The sequence below is a fragment of the Dasypus novemcinctus genome, chromosome 10 (assembly GCF_030445035.2).
Source record: "Dasypus novemcinctus isolate mDasNov1 chromosome 10, mDasNov1.1.hap2, whole genome shotgun sequence".
Classification (NCBI taxonomy): domain Eukaryota; kingdom Metazoa; phylum Chordata; class Mammalia; order Cingulata; family Dasypodidae; genus Dasypus; species Dasypus novemcinctus.
In genome coordinates, this window is record NC_080682.1 from 111,367,217 (window position 1) to 111,387,994 (window position 20,778).

General features: G+C 51.0%; 1 protein-coding gene and 1 long non-coding RNA gene across 4 annotated transcripts in view; one reads left to right on the forward strand and one right to left on the reverse strand.

The window, feature by feature from the left end:
* On the forward strand, nt 1-8,380 carry LOC131280106 (uncharacterized). The gene is made up of 2 exons (XR_009187703.2): nt 1-185; nt 4,394-8,380. It is a non-coding gene; the product is annotated as an uncharacterized lncRNA (long non-coding RNA).
* The window catches only part of KCTD21 (potassium channel tetramerization domain containing 21), a 22,366-nt gene continuing 9,887 nt past the window's right edge, over nt 8,300-20,778 (reverse strand). For 2 of the 3 annotated variants that reach the window (XM_058306042.2, XM_004461065.5), the window contains exon 2: nt 8,486-10,306. In XM_058306042.2, the coding sequence (XP_058162025.1) occupies nt 9,494-10,276 (783 nt within the window). In that variant the 5' untranslated portion in view covers nt 10,277-10,306 and the 3' untranslated portion in view covers nt 8,486-9,493. Of the gene's footprint in view, nt 10,307-20,778 lie in introns of all 3 variants that reach the window. The other variant, XM_004461066.5, reaches the window with a different exon arrangement.

The following is a 20,778-nucleotide window of genomic DNA, read 5'->3' on the forward strand; positions in this document are numbered from 1 at the left end:
GGGCGGCCTCTGCGGCGGGAGGGAAACCCTGCCCCGCGGCCCTTCCAGCTGTTTCACTTCCCGGGGCCTCGGTTTCCGGCGCTGTGAGGAGGGACAGTCGATGGTTCCCTCCTCACAGGGCTCTGGTGAGGAACGAGAAGGGTGATAAGAACGAAGCACTTAGAATGGCGTGGCTCGGGTGCCTGGTAAGAGCTCAATGAATACTGGCCAGTACTGCTGTGAGACTTGTTGCTCAGAATTTGCCAGCAAGAGCCCTGCCTGGGCCCTGGGGAGGGAGGCGGAAAGGAGAGGGTCCAGAGCAGGGGTTCTAAACCTGGGTCTGTGAGCCTGAACTGAAATTCAAAAAACATCATTCTTGTGGGGATGTGCTGGTGCAGGTGTGATCTATTTATTAAATACCACACAGTGCAGTGTGGACCTAGGAAGGGGTCCGTGGTTTTCACCTGACTGGCAAAGGGGTCCGTGGACAAAAAAGGTTCAGAACCCCTGGACTAGAAGGTCTAGCTCTGGCCATTTTTCCTGTTTGTGTGACAAGGTGTTGGGTCACGGGAAGTGGGCTCAGAGGGAAGTGAGCCCCGAGGGTCCGAACAGCCGAGGGGAAACTGAGGACGGTCCTGCACCAGCCAGGCAATGCTGAAGTTCATTTAATCTAAGACAACTTCAAGACACCTTTCTTTATTTAATGCTCCACTAAATAAAAAGAAATGCTGTCAATTGTAATTGTAAGGCACTATCAGCTCTTCAGACTCATCCTGAGTTCAGAGAGGCTGGAATCTGAAAAAGTGTTGTGTGTCTCAGAATTGACGAAAGACAGCGTGTCCTCCTGCTTTGCTCTTGGCAGACAGGACTTAGTGGAGGAGGAGCAGGCAGGGCCATTTGGCCTGGGGCCTCAGATCTGGCTGCTCTTCAATGGCTGATGTACGCAGGGAAGGAGGGGGAGGCAGCCTCCTAACTGGGGGTGACACTTGCAGAATGTGCTTAACCCAGGGCTGGGAAACAGCCGATAATAGCCCCTGCGCCCCATTGGAGCATTTGGTGGGCCCCGCGCAGCGAGCCCGCGGCTGGGGAGGCTGACAGACCTGGGTTCTGGGGCCTGAGCTGTTACCCACCGAGACGGGGAGAGAAGTAAGGCAGGCTCCTAGACACAACGAGAAGGCTGCTGGCCCGGGGAGGTGTGGGGGGAGAGGGCGGGGAGCCGGGTCCTGTGGACCCTCACTTCCTTCACGGCCCTGAAGCCGGGGCAAATTCTTCTGCCTCTCTGGGCCTATTTCCTCCCGAGTAAAACAGTGAAGTTCAATCACTCGTTCAACAACTGTGACAGGAGGACCTTCCCTTCCCGGCCCTGTGCCGAGGGCGGGAGGCGGCCTCTTCCTCGGGAGGGACCCGGGTCCAGCTCGCTGGATGACAAGGAGGGGGAGCCAAGAGGGGAGCCAGGCGCTCCCCGCGCATTTCCTCATCCAGTCCCCACAACCGCCCCACGAGGCGGATAACACAGGTATCCGTACCCCCATTTCACAGTCATGGAGCCTGGAAAAGACTGCAGGCCAAGGTCAAGCAAGGGCAGAGCCAGGGCCGGGACCCAGGTCTGGCTGACTCAAGGCCACTTCTCTTTCCTCCTCACCTCAGTCAGTCACTAGCTTCCTTCCAGCACAACGTTCTCAGATTCTAGGCCGAAAAAAACGGCCTGACAGAACGTGACAGCCCTCCACCGCTTCCTCCTCCAGGGGATAGCGTCTCTCTCCCCAGGAATGACGGTGAGGCGCTGCGGCCCGGCCTGGCTTCCCCTCGGAGGAGCCGAGAGCTGCCAGTGCAGTGGAGCGAGCCTCCCGGGGTGTCAGCGGTGTGACCTGCCGCCTAAGTGACTCCACTTTGCCTCGGGGTTTTGTCTCCAGCAGCTCTTCACAGAGTCCAGGGGTTCACACTGTAAAATACAGAAATCCCTGCGCACTCTGTCCACCGGTGCGGGCCACGTCAAGGAAGGGTGGAGAAGACCCTGGGGCCGATCCCGCGGCTGCAGCCCCATGGCAGCCCCGTCAAGGGGTCTCTCGGCTGTGCTGGCACCTTCCCCGGATGGGAACTCATTTCTTCCATTCAGTTCGGGCTAGAAGAGGCCTTCTCACTGATAAAGCTGAACTACCGCCTTGCTGCGTTTTGTCGAGGAAGCCTTCAGGTCCAGGATGCGAAATGATTTGCCCAAGGTCACCTGAAATGTCAGTGGAGGAGAAGAGCCTGCATCAGAGTTCAGGGACTTAGAAACCTGGCTGTGATTCTGGCCTCACAGTTGCGTGGAAGTCATCCCGAAGGAGGACTCAGACGGGGTCCTCATCCCAATTTGGCCACTTAACTTGCATTAAGTGACATTTAATAAACATTGCTCAAAGGCCTACTATGTGCCAGGCACCATACTTACGTGCAGAGTGATCCACGCGAGTCGCTTTACCTCCCTGACCCTCAGTTTCCTCATCTATGAAAAAAAGAAACCACATCTCCTGGTTACCTTTTTCAGAGGTTTCTTATAAGGATTCAGTGACAAAAAGGAGTTTGCTTTGCAAACTGGAAAGTGGTGTGCACACTGGGGAGCCATCCCACTTTTGCAGGCCACTCTATCTGGAGCAGGCCTCTGCCTTAGCGAAGCCCAGCAGAGTGGAATTTGTTTGCCTGCCTGTCTCCCTGACCAGACTTCTCAAGGGAGGAGCCGATTCCTCTGACTCCCCAGAGCCCAGCCCTGGGCCTGGCATATGGTAGGAACTTCACTGAGTCTGCGAATAAAAAGCACATGTGGCTGGGAGCAGATGTGGTTCAAGCAGTTGGGTGCCTGCCTCCCACAGGGGAGGTCCTGGGTTCAGTTTCCGGTACCCCCTGAAGAAGATGAGCGGACACAACAAGCCGAGACAACAAGCAGGCAGACAAGGGAGCCATTTCAGTAAGGGAAAAAAAAAAAGAACATGTGATGAGATCTCATTCTCACATGTGAGGAGGTGCCAAGCAGAGTGCACTGGAAGACTGGAGGAGGAAAGCTCGTGAGTGGGTGGGTAGAGGGTGAGAAGGCTTTACACTGTGGGTAGATGGGTTCAGTAGTGCAGAGGAGAGGGTAGGATACACCAAGCAGTAGGGATGACTTGGACAAAGATCAGGGGATGGAAATCCGTATGGACTCTGTGGGAGACACAGACGGCAGTGGGCAAATAGACAGCAATGAAAAATGAGGACAGAAAATAATAATAATTATTATAATAATACTTAGCACTTGCTATGCTCCAGGCACTTTTCAAAGAACCACAGATGTATCTCCTTCCTCATTAAACCCTTACAACAACTCTATGAGGTGGATATTATCTCTGCTTTGCAGACAGAAAACAGAGAGGTTAAGTAACTGGTGCAAGGTTACATTGCCATTAAGTGGCAAGGCTGACGATTTGAATCCAAGGCAGTCTGACCTCAGAATCTGTGCTCTTAAAGTAGGTTGAAGCCTGTTTACAAAAAGTTAGGGACTTTGGACTTTGGATTTTTTCCTGAGCTACAGGAAAAAAATTGAGCAAGACTTTTGAGCAAGAGGGAGTTTGAGTTAGAGAAGACATCATGGGGATAAAAATGTCTTATTTGACAGTGGCAGGGGCTCCTTAAACACGTACTGAGCACCTTCTGTGCACTAGGCCTTGGTGATAGAGACTAGTAAGACACAGCTCCTGTTGTGGGAAACTGGCTTACCTGTTCCTCTCTCTCTTTTTTTTAAAAAAAGATTTATTTATTTATTTCTCTCCCCTCCTCCCCCCACCCTGGTTGTCTGTTCTCTGTGTCTATTTGCTGCGTTGTCTTCTTTGTCCGCTTCTGTTGTTGTCAGCAGCACGGGAATCTGTGTTTCTTCTTGTTGCGTCATCTTGTTGTGTCAGCTCTCCGTGTGGGCAGCGCCATTCTTGGGCAGGCTGCACTTTCTTTCGCGCTGGGCGGCTCTCCTTGCGGGGTGCACTCCTTGTGCGTGGGGCTCCCCTATGTGGGGGACACCCCTGTGTGGCAGGGCACTCCTTGCGCGCATCAGCACTGTGCATGGGCCAGCTCCACACCGGTCAAGGAAGCCCGGGGTTTGAACCGCAGACCTCCCATGTGGTAAGTGGATGCCCTAACCACTGAGCCAAGTCTGCTTCCCACCTGTTCCTTATTGTAAATGTGACACCTGTTCTATTGTAGATGTTGCAGTTGTTCCTATTATAGATGATGTTGCAGTTGTAATAGCAAACAGCTGCTCGGTAGTTTCCAATAACTATGAGGTGGAAACTAGGGTTGAGGCTCTCAGTTTCAAAAGCAGTGAGTTCCCTGATGCCAGCTTTATCTCCTCTATTGTGTCTTTCTCTCTGTCCCTTTATTTTGTAAAGTTTTGCTTTGCCTTCCCTTCCAGCCAACCTATTGTGAGCTGATTCCAGCAAGTGGCACCCAACGTGGGGCCCAAAGGGAAGGAGGCTCGCAGCAAGCTCCTGTCCTCGCAAGCATTCCGCGAGTGGGAGACACAGTGGTGGGCTGCACCTGCTTCATCCTGGCTGCCCAGGACCCTTTGTGAGCATCTCTTCCCAGCTCGTCACTGACATCATGTTGGCAGCCTGACATGGACCGTGTTGAGAGAGCATTTACACCGTGGAAACTGGCCAGGGCTACAGATTGGGGCCCCCCCACACTGCGAGCTGCTACTGATTTACCAGCACGGCACAGCCAGCGAGCACCCACAACACCGTGATGAGTCCTCTCCATGTACAGGGTGGCACGAAGGAGTTCGGGCCACTTCTCCTCGGTGGAGCCAAGGAGGCGAAGCTTAGGTGGAGCGTTGAAGGACGAGCAGATGTTTGCTTGAAGACAAAGCAGAGTGGTGGAGTGGCAGAGCATGCTCTATGGTTTCATAGGGAAATCACCCTTGGCAGCCTGTAAAGTCAATCTATAAGGTGCCAAGCAGAAGTGTGTTTCATAAGCAGATCCAGTATATAATTTATGCAGTGAACTAATTGGGGTCGAAGAGGAAGTCCCCGTGTTGGAACACACGAGCCTTTGTTCTCTAGTTGGCAGGTTCCCTCAGCTTCAAATGTGGCTCAACTGGGCCAAGATCAGGGAGGGGCCTGGCAGAGGGAAGAAAACGGGCCAGAACCCTCGAGGGGTGCCAGCTACCTGGGGGTGCTGACAAAGGCTGTGGAATTCCCTCTATATTTTGGGGGTGGGGAGTGGACAGGGAGGTCGGTGGGGAATGGGCCCAGGAGGAGTGAGGGTCACATGTACCCGGGCTGAGCGCACACTTCCTGCCCGGCGGAGCTGGAGCTGGGTGGCACTGTGGCAAAACTTGTTTTGTTATCCCGCGGTGTTCAGGGGGGTACGGGGTGCTTTGGGGGATGAGCGGCGGTCCCCACAGGCCAGGTTTTCTTCTCAGGGCCCTCTCTGGTCCCTGGGCCCGGGCTGAGGCAAGCGTGTGCTCAGTCCGCAGACCTGCCCACAGCTCTGCTTGGAGCCACACTGTCCCGAAGGTTCTGAAGGAGGCAGGTCAGCCCCGCTGCCCGGGCAGACGGAGCTGCCAGAGCCAGGACCCCACGGGGCCTGGGGACGGGCCGCCCCTCCCTGCGACCGGTCTGCTCTCCAGGTTGTTTTGCTCTGGGAGATGGCCATGGGGCCTCACTTCCCTGCCAACCACCCCCATCAGCCCGGAGCCCCCCGGGACCCAGACGGACACAGGCCGGCAGTGCAAGCCAACCACAGTTCAGGGAAGGGGTTGCTGATGCTCTGGTCACAGGAGCCAGGAGACTGGTCGGAGGCTCACCTTGGCCGAGCCCCCACTCCCAGCGGCCTGCTTTGGGAGTGATTTCTAAAAGGTGGAGTTTGTGAGGAGCGCAGGGGCAGGTGCACAAGTGTTCGGTTTTCGGCCACAGAGCAGTTTACGAAGCAGGTGGCCGCGTCCCGGGCAGCTGGCCTGTGTGGACCGCTGAGTCGTGAGCCTCAGCTGACCTTCACAGGGAGCCGGGGCCCAGAGGCAGACAAGGTGGCCCTCCTTAAAAGGGCAGAGGGACTCTGGTGCTTTGAGGGTGTGAGGTCACAGGGAGCCGCGGCTGGGGTGGTGAAGGCCACGCCTCCTGCCTGCTGGGGGTGGTGGCCGCCGCCGGCCTTCGTGGGTGCAGGCGCCCTGCTTGGTGACGGGTCTCAAGACATGGTCCTGAGGTGCCAGGGCACCCTCAAGCCCCTCTCATGTGTGGGACCACACCTAGGGCAGGAAGAGAGAGCCGGCAAGCCGCTGGATGCCTGCATCGCCCCTTCTGCTGGGATGAAGCTCTCGGCAGTGTTTTTAAAGGCTGCAGTGAGGGAAGCGAATGTTGCTCAAGCAGCTGGGCTCCTGCCTACCATGTAGGAGGTCCGTGGTTTGGTTCCTGGAGCCTCCTAAAGAAGACAGCGAGCCGACACGACAGGCAGGTGCAGCAAGGTGACACAACAAGATGATGCAACGAGAGACACAAGGAAAAACATGCGAGACACAACAAGGCAGGGAACAGGGGTGGCATAAGCGATCAGGGGCCTCCCTCCCACATCGGAGGTCCCGGGTTTGGTTCCTGGTGCCTCCGAAAGAAACAAAGATGAACAGACACAGCAAGTGCAAACAACAAGGGGTTGGAGAGAAATAAATAAAATAATTCTTAAAAAAAAAAAAAAGGCTACAGCAAGTCTGGCTGAGATCATCCGGGGCTCCTTCAGGGCGGGGAGGGGGCCCTCGCCCAGGGGATGGGTTGCCCCTCCCAGGTTCTCTTCTTCACAGCTCTGCTCAGCAGAGGGCTGAACTCCCCGAGGTGGGGCCGCGCACGGCCACCTGTCGCTCCTCGCGCCCTGCTGGAGGTGACCGCGCCCTCCGCCGTCTGTCTTCCAGGCCCGCGCGGGCCCTTCCCGGTGCCCCCGGTGCTTCCCTGAGCTTACTGTCAGTCTCCGATGTATCTTCACAGGCCCGGCTCAACTCTTCACAAAGCCCTTTCTGAAAGGCCTGTGCTCGCCCCTAAGTTCCCGCCGCACTGAGCGAAGCCGGCGCCGCAGGGGCCTCGTGAGGCTGTGGTCTCGGGACACCCCGTCCCCAGCACAACGGCCCATCATTACCACCTCCGGAGAGGGCAAGAGTTACTGTGCTCCCACACGCCGAGCCCCGGTCAGGAATCTTCACACGCACCCACTCACGTAAGTCGTGGAAGGGGGGCGTTCTCCGATGAGGAAACAAACTCAGAGAGGCTTGGTAACTTGTTCAGGGGTCAACAGCAAACGAAGGAACTGGGATTCAAACCCAGGTCAGTGTGACTCGAAGGCCGGGGCATTTTCTCTCATAAACAGACACACACAGAAGAAGGATAATCATTTACCATTTATATTGCATCACCGCAGACAGTATTTCACTTGATCCTCACAACAGCCCTGTGAGGTAGGTGGGGTTACGTATTACTGCTATGCCCGTTTCACAGATGAACAAACCGAGGGTGGCTCAGTGAGGTGAGTGACTTGCAGACAGTCACACGGCATGTTAATGGCTTCTCAGGTCCCGCACTTTCTCTAAAGCCAGGCTGCGTGAACTAGGAAGCACCGAAAAGACGGAGGAAGAGAAGCTTCAGGGACAGGGAAAAGGGCAGCAGTGGTTTATGAGGTTTCTTCTCCCAGCTGTTTCGTTGTGGTCAGTTTCTGCTGCCCCGTCTAAAGTGGCATCTCCTGGAGGTTTCTCCGAGTACCGCTGGCCTGATGGCCAGGGGCGGCTGTCACAGGGACTCCAGGGTCCCACCGAAGCAAGAAAAAAGCCTCTATTGCCTCAGGGACCAGCCTTGCTCCAGTCCTGCTCGTGTCCTCCCTTCTCCCAGGGTGTGCCCGGGGGGAGCCCCTTTCTGGCCCATGTCCAGCATCGCCTGCGTCACCAGGCCCTGCCCAGTGGGGATGCTGGACACCCCCAAGGCCACGCTTGCTCCAGGGAGGAATTGTAACCAGCAGTCTGAGGCCTGCTCTGCTCAGCACCGCTGTGAAGTGGTGGCTTGCGGTTCCTGCCCTGGATCTCACCCCAAGGAAGCCTCCAGGCCAGTTACGATCAGAAACGGCACCACGGGGGAAGGCCGCCTCCTCTCGAGCACCGCCGCCGTCCAGGCCGCTCCTGCTGAGCTCCAGGTGACCCCGAGCCCCTCGGCTCCTCCCGCGAGATCTCCTCAGTGGCAGCTCATCTTCCTCCTCCATGGCTGGTGAGGAAGGGAGGAGAAATGGGGGCCAAGAATGAGGGGATTCTGAGTAATAATATTTTCAGAATAAGTGTTTGCCTCTCTCAGTGACTATTTTTTTTTTTTTTTAATTTTTTAATTTTTTATTGACTTTGTAATAATAAATCTCTCAGTGACTATTTTGAAGAAGATGACATGCCTTTGGGTGTGAAGGAAGATCTAGAACCAGGACCAGCAAATGGATGTGGCAGGAGGACGGATTTTGGCTCAGTATAAAGGAAGAACTTTCTAACAGCCAGCACCATCCAACCAGGGCAGGGGCTGCCCTGGGGATGGTGAGCTCCCCATCACCAGAGGTATGCAAGTGGAGACAGGTGATGGCTTGGATCAGACTCAGGGAGAGATGAGCTCATCCCCAAATGAGGCTTATGAGTGCTGGGGATGGGGGAGGACTCAGTAACTTCTGAATTATTTTCCAACCCTGAGATTCTGTAATGTATTTGTTACAAATGACCTGTTTCAATCATAACTTCAAATTTTGGGGAGAAAGGATTATAAAAGTCAGGTAACAGGCCAGACTGTGACGCTCCTTTCATCACACTGGCTCCAAACACTTTCAGATCTTCGCAGGGAGAGCAGTCCATTTCCAAAGCCAGAAATGCTTCGATTTGGCCCGGTCAGGAGGGCCGTACCACCTTCCGAACCTGCCTCGTGCTCGCTCCTCCGGGCCAGGCCACCGCTCCAATCTCACCCCCAGTGTGGGCTGCACACACAGCTCGGAGAACACGCTGCATTTCCAAGCTACCCACACTCGGATGCCCCACGGGCAAACAAGTCCAAGGTCGTGGACGCATCCTAGGGATGGAGGAGCAGGTGAGATGGGACTCTGGGTACGTTATGTCCTGGGAAATTGAAGTGAGCCTCTGGTTCTCACCCCAGCCCGTCCTCCAGGGGCCCTTTTGGTAGATGGGTAAGTGAGGCACTGAGAGAAACGGAGCCAATGAACACCGCTGCTCCTCTCACTCAGCCAGGAAGTCTGGCCTCCCCTGGTACCCATCAGCAGCCTCCTCACCTGTCATAATAAACTGCCTGTCTCCGGCTCAAAGTGGCAAGAAAAAAAGGTGTTTCTGTTCAGAAGACACGTGGATTCCAAAAGGCGGACGACATCACGGGGCAACCCAGGCCCGCTACGTGATTAATACCTATTAGTAAAGCACTGCCTCACGCCACCGGTGAGACGCCCCAGGATCACGGCTGAGAGGGGGCTTCTTGGGACCCCGCTTTTCCAGGGTGGCTGGATCCTTTTACCTGTACCGTATTAATCGAATAATCTTGTTATTCATGAAATCCAGAGCATGTGGGTGGGAAGAGTCGATGCAGAAGCCGTCACTCAGGGCGATTTTCAGCACCTCCTCCACGAAGACCTGGAAGCTGTTGATCTGCTTGTTGGCGGGCACCACCCAGAGCCTCTTGAGGTTCTGCTTGGTGTACTCCTCCTCTGGCAGGCCTTCCACACTGGCCACCCAGTCCAGAGTCAGGTGGTTGGGGTCCTGCAAGTGGCTCGTGATGGAGGAGAGGTTGCCGTTAGAGCAGTAGAAGAGCCTGGAGCCGAGGAGCTTGAGGAAGAGGCAGGAGGTGCTGAAGATGTTGGCGCTGAAGACCTCCATGCTGGAGGAGGAGAGGCTGTAGATCTGGGGGGCCTCGCGCACGGTGAAGTGCACGGTCTGCACGTGCTGGTTCAGCGTGATGTTGAGCATGGCGTTCTTCTCGGCCTTGGACAGCTCCACCTCCTTCTCCTGCAGGGCCTCGATCAGCGGCTGCACCTGGTAGAAGTCGGCTTCCCGGCGGAGCAGCCCCATCTCCTGGAAGTCCTCGGGCAGGTCCAGGTGGGAGGTCCGCAGGAAGTTGAGGATGTAGCGGAACACCTTGCCGTCGCGGTCGATGAAGCAGTGGCCCTGGCTGTCCCTCTTGGTGGGCATCTTCCCGCTGAACATGGCGCCCAGCATGGAGTCGGGGAAGCTGGTCAGGGTGGCCAGGGAGGTCGTGTAGAGCTTGCCCCCCACGTTCAGGGTGATGGGGTCAGACATGGCAGGAAGACGGGGCGCTGGCAAGGCTTCCTGGAGAAGGAGGAAGGTGAGAAACAACCATGACCCAACCATGTCTGGGTAGTCACAGTTCTTAACTCCTTATTGCAAATCAAGCCTACGCTCCTTGGGGCTGAAATGAGTTAATTCTTGATGAACAAGTATTTGGGTGGTAATTACCTCACTATCTAAATAAAGCATATTAGATCCACTAGGGAGTTAGAAAACAAAACTGCTCCCATGAGTCTGTTTTAATTGGTCTGCAATGTGGCCCCGGCATTGTTATTTTTTTAAAAGTTCCCTTGGTGATTCTCAAAGTTCAGTTAGGCGAGAGAACCACTGGTCTAAAGGAAGAAAGAAAATGTGCCCGGATTGAATACTCTGCTACATGCTTCTACGTATATTTGTCTACATAATGGTCACACCATCCTTTGACATAGACGATCCCATCATCTATCTCTGTTTTGCAGATGAGGAAACCTGTGCCAGGATTCATTCCCCAGGATCAGAGAGCTGAAACGCCTTTCCAGGATTCAATCCCAAGTCCTTTTATATGAAAGAAAAATGTGTAAATACTCAGTAGCCAAAGATTGGTATACTCTAAGTAATTAACAAATGCTTTGGGGTTTGTTTATGACTCCAAGCTCAGTGTACCAATGTTGTTTCTGAATTTAATTATTTTTCTATCTCAAAGAATTTACAATGATTGGCTGTGATTAGGGTCACTTCCATCTATCTCCGAGGCCCACAATGGGTGACTCAGCCTCTGAACTTCAAATGACACTCTTTTCTCCACCCTGCCAACTTGCCTGGCCATGAAGATGCTCTTGGTTCCTGGAGGCATTCTTGTTTGGGTGGCATTCCTAAGCTTCTCTGAAAGCTGTTGCAAGTTCAGGGCAAACTGTGGGACTCTGTCCCATAGCACTCTTTTCTTGAAGACTCCTTACCCACTCTTTTTAAAAATTAAACTTTTTCTTTTTTATTGTGGTAACATATATACAACATAACATTTCCCAATTTAACCACTTCAGTTAAGGAGACAATTCGGTGGTGTTGATTACATTCACAATACTGTGTTTTTATCACCATTATATATTACCAAAACTTTCCCATCGCCCCAAACATAAACTCTATACCCATTAAGCATTAACTCCCCATACTGCCCCGCCCCTTCTGTCACCCTGTAATCCTCTGAGTTTGATTATCCTAGGTGTCATAAATGAGGCCATACAATATCTGTGTTTGGATTATGTCTTCAGGGTTTGTCCACGTATCAGAAGATTATTTCTTTTTATAGCTGAATAGTATTCCATTATATGAATATATCACATTTGTCTATCCATTTATCTGTTGATGGACACTTGGGCTGTTTCCACCTTCTGGCAACTGTAAATAATGCCACTATGAACACTGCTGTACAGATCAGTTTGAATCCCTTCTTTTAATTCTTTTGGGTATACACCTAGAGGGGAATTGCTGAGTGATATGCTAATTCTGTGTTCAACTTCCTGAGTTTTCCACAGTGGCTGCACCGCTTCACATTCCCCACCAGCAACGTACAAGGTGTTCCTATTTTCCACATCCTCACCAAGACTTAGCTTCTGTTTTTCAATAGCAGCCATGATCGTGGATGTGAAGGGGTATCTCATGGTAGTTTTTTTTTTAATATTTATTTTATTTTTTAATTTATTTATCTCCCCTTCCCTCCCTACCCCCCGTTGTGTGCTCTGTGTCCACTCGCTGTGTTCTTCGTGTCCGCTCATATTCTTGTCAGCAGCACCAGGAATCTGTGTCTCTTTTTTGTTGCATCATCTTGCTGCATCAGCTCTCCATGTGTGCGGCGCCACTCCTGGGCGGGCTGCACTTTCTTTCACGCTGGGCGGCTCTCCTTATGGGGCGCACTCCTTGCACGTGGGGCTCCCCTACGCAGGGGACAGCCCGGCGTGGCACCGCACTCCTTGCGCGCATCAACACTGCACGTAGGCGAGCTCATCACATGGGTGAGGAGGCCCTGGGTTTGAACCTTGGACCTCCCATGTGGTAGGTGGACACTATCCGTTGAGCCAAATCCGCTTCCCTCATGGTAGTTTTGATCTACGTTTCCCTAATGTAGAGCACCTTTTAATGTACTAATTGGTATATCATCTTTGGAAAAATGACTACTCAAGTGCTTTACCTATTTTATAATTGGGCTGTTTGTGTTGTCGAGCTGGAATTTTTCTAAATATACTAGATATGAAAACTTTCTCAGGTATATGATTTGCAAATATTTTCTCCTATTCTGTGGGTTGCCTTTTCATTTTCTTGAAAATGTCCTTTTGCAAAAAAGTCTTTAATTTTGATGAGGTCCAATTTATTTTTTCTTTTGTTGCTTGTGCTTTTGGCAAAAAGTCTAAGAATCCATACAAGGTCCTGAGGATATCACTCTATGTTTTCTTCTAAAAGTTCTATAGTTTTAGCACTTATATTTAGGTCTTTGATCCATTTTGAGTTAATTTTTATATATGGTGAGAGGTAGGTGTCCACTTTCATTCTTTTGCATGTGGAGATTGAGTTTTCCCAGCACCATTTGTTGAAGTGACTGTTCTTTCCCCATTGAGTAGACTTAGCATCTTTGTCAAAAATCAACAGCCTATAGAGGTGAGGGTTTATTATGAATTCTCAATTCTGGTCCATTGGTCTATGTGTCTCTACCATAATGTTTTTATTGCTGTAGCTTTGTAATAAGCTTTGAAATGGGAAGTATGAGTCTTTCAACTTTGTTCCTTTTCAAGATTGTTTTGGTTATTCAGGGCCTCTTGCCCTCCTTGTGAATTTTTTTAAAGATTTATTTATTTTCCTCCCTTCTTCTCCTCCGCCCTGCTGTTTTTGCTGTATAGTCTTCTCTTCTCATTTTCTCTCCTCTAGGATTCGATCCTGGAGACCTCTGGTAGGGAGAGAAGTTCCCTGTCAATTGCGCCAGCTCAGTTCCTGGTTTCTGCTGCGCTTCACCTTGACTCTCCCCTTGTCTTCTTTTGATGCACCATCATCTTGCCGTGTAACTCATTAGCGTGGGGCACTGGCTCACCACATGGGCATTTGCACGGGTACTGGCTTACTGCGTGGGCAACACTTTCTCTTCTTTTTACCAGGAGGTCCCAGGGATCGAACCCAGGTCCTCCCATATGGTAGGTGGAAGCTCTCTCACCTGAGCCACATCTGCTTCATCCATGTGAATTTAATGACTGGCTTCTCCATTTCCATGAAGAAGGTTATTTGAATTTTGAGTGGGATTGTATTGAATCTGTAAATCACTTTGGGTAGTACTGACATCTTAACAATACTTAATCTTCCACTCCATGAACATGGAATGTCTTTCCATTTAATTAGGTCTCCTTTCAATTATTTTAGTAATGTCTTGTGGTTTTCTGCATACAAGCCCTTTATATTCTTGGATAAATTTATACTTAAATATCTAGTTGCTACTGTAAATGCAATTTTTTAATCTTTCCTGATTTCCCTTTTGGATTGTTCTTTGCTCGTGTATAGAAATACCACTGACTTTGACCCTGTACTGTCACTTTGCTGAACTCATTTATTAGCTCTAGTAGTTTTCCTATGGATTCTTTGGGATTTTCTACATAAAGTTCCATATAATCTGGAATAGGGATAGCTTTACTTCTTCCTAATTCAGATGTCTTTTATTTTTTTTTCTTGCATAATTTCTCTGACAGAACTTTCAGTAAAATGTTGAATAGCAGTGGCAAAAGCAGCATCACTTGTCTTGTTCCTGATCTCAGGGAGAAAGCTTTCTGTCTTTCACAGCTGAGTATAATGTTAACTGGGCTTTTCATACATGCCCTTTATCACACTGAGGAAGTTTTCACCTTACCCGCTCTTTAACAAAACTCCCACACTGACCTCACAGCCTCCTGCATCTAGGACTCACAAGTGGCCTTCGACCTGAATCTTGGATTCTAACTTCTCTTTAAGGTTCTAGAGAGCAAGCTTCCAGCATGGTACTTTTCCCAGAGCCAACCTGTAGAAGAAGCTCAGCAAATGACCTTTGATGTTGGGGGTGGGAGATACAGAGAGGAACTGGCTCTGGTACAGGCCTTGAGAAAATCCAGGTTGGTGAGATAAACAAGAGACAAGAGAAAGCCTGGATGAATGTCGAGAGAGATTTACGAAGAGTGGTGGGAGTAGGTCAGGAACGCATCCTGGCACATACCTTTCAACAAGCATGCGTACTCTCCAGCTGGGGAAAGAGAGATCTGAGAGAGGAGACTTGCCCTAAGAGCAGGCCAGAGAATGTCTCACCATATCTGCCTTTTGAAGTGGTGAATGCACCATGACCCCCTTTCTCTAGAGGACAGAGGCCATGCTGAGGGCAGGAGATGCCCAGCTGCCCCACCCAACTCTGTGGGGTTCCCCCACTATTCTTTCCCAGGCTAATGGGGCATTTTGAAATCACAGAAAGGGATTAGCCATCTGGAGTATCTGAAGACAAACAAACCCATGATGAAGTGATAAAATTGTCACAGAAGCCTGGAGCAGATGGGCTGTGAGACAGTGGGCAAGTCCAACAGAGAGGGGTGGGGTGAGCTGCTGGAAGGGGGTGCCTGCTGATTAACGATCAGATTTAGAAGGCAGCAGCTGGGGAGGGTGCTTGGGACTTCGGGCTGAACCTGCCAATTCTCTCTCCAGAGAGCCCAGGCAGGAGCTGGGCCCATTTCTAGAATCTTCTCTTCCCTCCAGGTTTTATACAACCATCTTCCCAGGACTCTAGCCTCTCTCAACTCCTTTTCTTTCTACCCACTAATTTGCATATCCTAGTTTTCATTCTCTCTTCTTGGGAAAAAAGACAACATTGGATTTAAGGCCCCGTCTCTGAGAAGGGGCTCAGCTCCATGGAAAGAGTAAGTTTAGGCATCTGAGAAGCTGGGCTGTCTTTCCTGGCACGTCTGTAGGTGCAGACCCTACATCTCCCTCCTCGCGTTAGTGCTGAAGTGCTAAGGGTAGAAGAGGTTGGGAGGGACGGGCAGTCGAGAGCCACCCCTGGCGGCCCTTGGTGGGTTCCCAAACTCCTATTTCTGTGCTTACAATAGAAGCAGAGCCCCTTCCTTCCTGCCCCACCAGCCCCTGCGGGGGGGCCATAAAGTCCTCTTGGTCGTTACACAGTCCAACGGGGCAGAACTTGGAGGAGAACGTGAGTCTCCTAACGCCCAGACTTGGGTTCTCTCTGTTGTACTTCTCCCCATACGCCTGAGTCACAGAGCTCAGTCCCCCAAGCCCCTATTTTCTCTTCAGGGTGCCACTGTGTCCACATCACAAATCCCCAGGCCCCGCTGTGAAACCTGTGAAGACATGACAGGGCAGGAACTGGTCCCTCCAGGGACGGGGCTGAGGAGCTTCATGGTGTGGTGGAGTTTGCTTTAAGTCAGGTGGTGATGAAATAACGTCCCTGACCTACAGTCCCCAGTATGTACCCAGCTGCTTCCCGGGCATTTCATGGGTACCACTGACCTAACACAAAAACCCTCTCCCTTCAAACCTGCTGTGAAGTCATCTCAGCCGCCCAACTGCCTGAGCCCAAGACCTGGAGGCAGCCCTTACTCCTCAACTCTGAAATTTCTCTTGATTCTCTCCTTGAACCCATCCCTATAGCTGCTCCCAGAATGGAGGCTTCATCTCCTCTTTCCCCACATCCTTACTCGGCACTCTGCCTTCTATCCATCTTTCGTTTTGGTCCACAGACTGATCTTCCTGATGCATGACTCCCATGTTACTTCCCTGCCCCCAAAACGATGCACGGCTCTCCAGCAGCTAGGATAAACCATGCACGGCTCTCCAGCAGCTAGGATAAACCATGCACGGCTCTCCAGCAGCTAGGATAAACCATGCACGGCTCTCCAGCAGCTAGGATAAACCATGCACGGCTCTCCAGCAGCTAGGATAAACCATGCATGGCTCTCCAGCAGCTAGGATACACCATGCACGGCTTTCTGGCTCCTTCCCCACCTTGCTCTGCCAATCTCGTCTCTGACCCTGCTGCTCCACAACCCTGTGGTCTGACACTGAACAAGCCCTCCCGCTGCCACGGTGCCCTCCCTGCCTGTCCTGCGTACACCACCCCTGCCTACCGGGCCACCGTCTCTACCTTCGCTGTTGTCAACCTTCAGGGCCCAGCCTAAGAGTCATGGCCTCAGCAAGGCTGTCCCCAGATTTCCCCATCTAGGTTAGGAGCTCACCTCTTAGGGCTTCCCAGTACCTTGCACAAAGCCCCCTGGCGGTGCTCACCATTCTATCATGTTAAGGATCTGCTTTGAATATGACCCTCTTCCTGGGTTTTATCAAAATGCAGATCACTGGACACTTGTATGGGAAAAAAGTGAACCTTGACAACCAGCACGATGGCGGTGGCGTAAGGAACTCCTAGAGTTGGCTCCTGCTACAGGGCACTTAGTGAATACCCAGAGCTCTCTGGAGCTGCTGAAGCACCTGTTTGGGGACTCCAAGAGGCCAGAAGAGCATCCTGCCATATCCTTGGAGGAATGGAAGGAGGAGACTGCCCATCTGCAGTGAAGACTCGTAAGTAGAGGCTCCATGCCCTGGAGGCCGGTGCCCATCCTCCACTGGAGGCACAAGCTGCCTCGGCAGCTCATTCGCAGCTGGAATCAAAAGCTCCACTTCCCAAAAACGGGGGAGGAAGAGACAGTTGGGCACCAGCTTCAGCTACTGATGAGTAAATTTGGAGGGCTAAACCTGAGAACAGCTAAGGTTTGAGCTTGTCCAAGTCAGAAAGAAGCTGGGAGCCGCCATCTTAACTCTGCGCCTGGCAAGAGGGAAGTGGGCAGACTGAGAATCACAGTGCTGGTGGGGACTGGCTTCTTTCCACCCAGGTCAGATTGCAGCTCTAGCCTAGGCCCCAGTGCCACCTCCAGCAGGGAGGAAGCTGCAGGGACGTGTGCCAGCCTCTTCGGGAAATTACTGGCCAAGCCGCGGGGGCCAGTGATCATCCTACTCTGGCGGCACAAGCTGCCCCAGGAGCTATTCTGTGGCTGGAATTGGAAGCTCCATTCCCCAAAAACAGGGGAGGAGGAGACAGTTGGCTGCCAATTTCGCCTACTGATTGGTAGACTGGGCTGGCTAAGCTATAACCCTAGGAACAGCTGGGGTGTGAATCTGCCAAAGTTGGAAAGAGGCCTGTGGCTGCCATTTTGACTCCACCCCCAGCCAGAGGGGAAGCCGGACGGAGTGAGAATCACAGTGATGGGAGTAACCAGTTTCTTTCACCCAGATCGGCCTGCAGCCGTAGCCTAGGCTTCAGCCCTACCTCTGGCAGGGAGGAGGCTGGTGGGCCCTGCACCAGCCTATCCAGGTAATTGCAGGTACCTTTGGCTGGCACAGACTGAAAATTGGAAGTCTATCAGGGCAACTGCAGTCATCTAGGACCTGTACAGCATAGATTGCTGCCTACACCTGCAGCCCCATCCTCACCCATGCAGGGGAGAAAGGGGCATGAAGCTTCATCAGTCTCTCTGGGCAACTACAGTCTAGGCCTGCACAACCTGGATTATTCCACACTGTACCTGTACCTACTCTGTCCCTACCCCTGGCAAAGGAGAAAGTTGGGAGAAGCTCATTGGTCCCTGGCTCAATGAGGGCAGCCTGAGCCTCCACAGCTTATACCACCAACTATATCCTTTGCTCTTACTGCACAACCAGCAAGGAAGAAAGGGCAGAAAACCCTAAACTAAAGAGAAAACCTGCATCCAGAATAAATACTCTAGTAATCCAGATGCCAAGACACCAACCAAAAATTACAATCCACACCAAGAAACAGGAATCTATGGCCCAGTTAAATGAACAAGATAAGCCTTCAGATGACATAAAGGAGCTGAGACAACTAATCATAGATGTTCAAACAAATCTCCTTAATAAATTCAATGAGATGGCTAAAGAGATTAAGGATATTAAGAAGACACTGAGGAAGCGGACTTGGCTCAACAGATAGAGCGTCTGCCTACCACACGGGAGGTCCATGGCTCACACCTAGTCCTTGACCGTGTGGAGCTGGCCCACACGCAGTGCTGACATGCGCCAAGGAGTGCTGTGCCTATTCTCTCCCGCATAGGGAACCCCATGTGCAAGGAGTGACCCCATAAGGAGAGCCGCCCAGCACGAGAAAAAGTGCAGCCTGCCCAGGAGTGGCGCTGCACACGGAGAGCTGATGCAGCAAGATGATGCAACTAAAATAGATACAGATTCCCAGGCTGCTGACAAGACTAGAAGTGGACACAGAAGAACACACAGTGAATGGACACAAAGAGTAGACAACTGGGGCGGGGGGGGGGGGGGGAGAGAAATAAATAAATAAATCTTAAAAAAAAAAGAGGGAAACGGACTTTGGCCCAGTGGTTAGGGTGTCCGTCTACCACATGGGAGGTCCGCGGTTCAAGCCCCGGGCCTCCCTGACCCGTGTGGAGCTGGCCCATGCGCAGTGCTGATGCGCGCAAGGAGTGCTGGCCGCGCAGGGGTGCCCCCCGCGTAGGGGAGCCCCACGCGCAAGGAGTGCACCCATAAGGAGAGCCGCCCAGCGCGAAGGAGGGAGCAGCCTGCCGAGGAATGGCGCCGCCCACACTTCCCGTGCCGCTGACGACAACAGAAGCAGACAAAGAAACAAGACGCAGCAAAAGACACAGAAAACAGACAACCGGGGGAGGGGAATTAAATAAATAAAAATAAATCTTAAAAAAAAAAAAAAAAAAAGAAGACACTGGATGAGCAAAAAGAAGAATTTGAAAGCATGCACAGAAAAATAGCAGATCTTATGGGAATGAAAGTTGCAATAAATGAAATTAAAAAAACACTGAAATCATATAATAGCAGATTTGAGGAGGCAGAAGAAAGCATTAGTGAGTTTGAAGAAACGGCCTCTGAAAGTGAACATACAAAAGAACAGATGAAGAAAACAATGGAAAAAATTGAACAAGGTCTCAGGGAACTAAATGGCAGCAAAAGGCGGGCAAACATATATGTCATGGGTGTCCCAGAAGGAGATGGGAAGGGAAAAGGGGCAAAAGGAATATTTGAATAAGTAGAAAATTTCCCAACCTTATTGAAGGACATAGATATCCAAGTCCCAGAAGTACAACATACTTCCATTGGAAAAAAATCTGAATACACCAACTCCGAGATACATACTCATCAGAATGTCAAAAGACAAAGACAAAGAAAGAATTCTGAGAACAGCAAGAGAAAAGCAATGCATAACATATAAAGAATACCCAATAAGATTAAGTGCTGATTTCTCACCAGAAACCATGGAGGCAAGAAGACAGTGGTCTAATATATTTAAGATATTACAGGAGAAAAACTTCCAGCCAAGAATCTTATATCCAGCAAGACCGTATTTCAAAAAAGAGGGCGAGGGGAGCGGACTTGGCCCAGTGGTTGGGGAATCCGTCTCCCACATGGGAGGTCCACGGTTCAAATCCCAGGCCTTCTTGACCCATGTGGAGCTGGCCCATGTGCAGTGCTGATATGCACAGGGAGTGCTGTGCCACGCAGGGGTGTCCCTGTGTAGGGGAGCCCCACGTGCAAGGAGTGCGCCCTGAAGGGAGAGCTGCCCAGAGCGAAAGAAAGTTCAGCCTGCCCAGGAATGGTGCTGCACACACGGAGAGCTTACACAACAAGATGACACAACGAAAGGAAACACAGATTCCTGTGCTGCTGACAACAACAGAAGCGGACAAAGAACACACAGCAAATAGACACAGAGAACAGACAACTGGGGGGCGGGGGGCAAAGGGGAGAGAAATAAAAAATTATTAAAAAAAAAAAAAAGAGGGCGACAGTAGAATATTCACAGATAAACAGAAGCTGAGAGAATTTCTAAGCAAGAGACTAGATTTTCAGAAAATACTAAAGGGTGTGCTAGAGCCTAAAGAGAAAAAACAGGAGAGAGAGGCCTGGAATAAAGTCTAGAAATGAAGATTATATCAATGAAAGTAACTTCAAGTGCCAAAAGAGTGGTGAAAATAAAATAGGACAGATAAAACTCAAATAGTTAGAAATAAACTTAACCAATGAGGTAAAGCACTTGTATTCAGAAAACTGCAATTCAGTGTTAAAAGAAATTTAAAAAAAGGCGTAAATAACTGGAAGAACATTCCATGTTCATGGATTAGAAGACTAAATATCATTAAGATGTCAATTCTACTCAAATTAACATACAGATTCAATGCAATCCAGATAAAAATTCCACCAGCATTAAAAAAAAATAAATTGAAAACACGATCATCAAATTTATTTGGAAGGGTGAGGGGTCCTGAATAGCCAGAAACATCATAAAAAGGGAAAGCGAACCCTCATCTCCAGACTTTAAATCATATTACCTGGCTATAGCGGTAAAAACAACATGGTACTGGCATAAAGACAGACATATAGACCAATGGAACCAAACTGATGGTTCAGAAACAGACCTTCACATGTACGGTCAAGTGATTTTTGACAAACCTGTC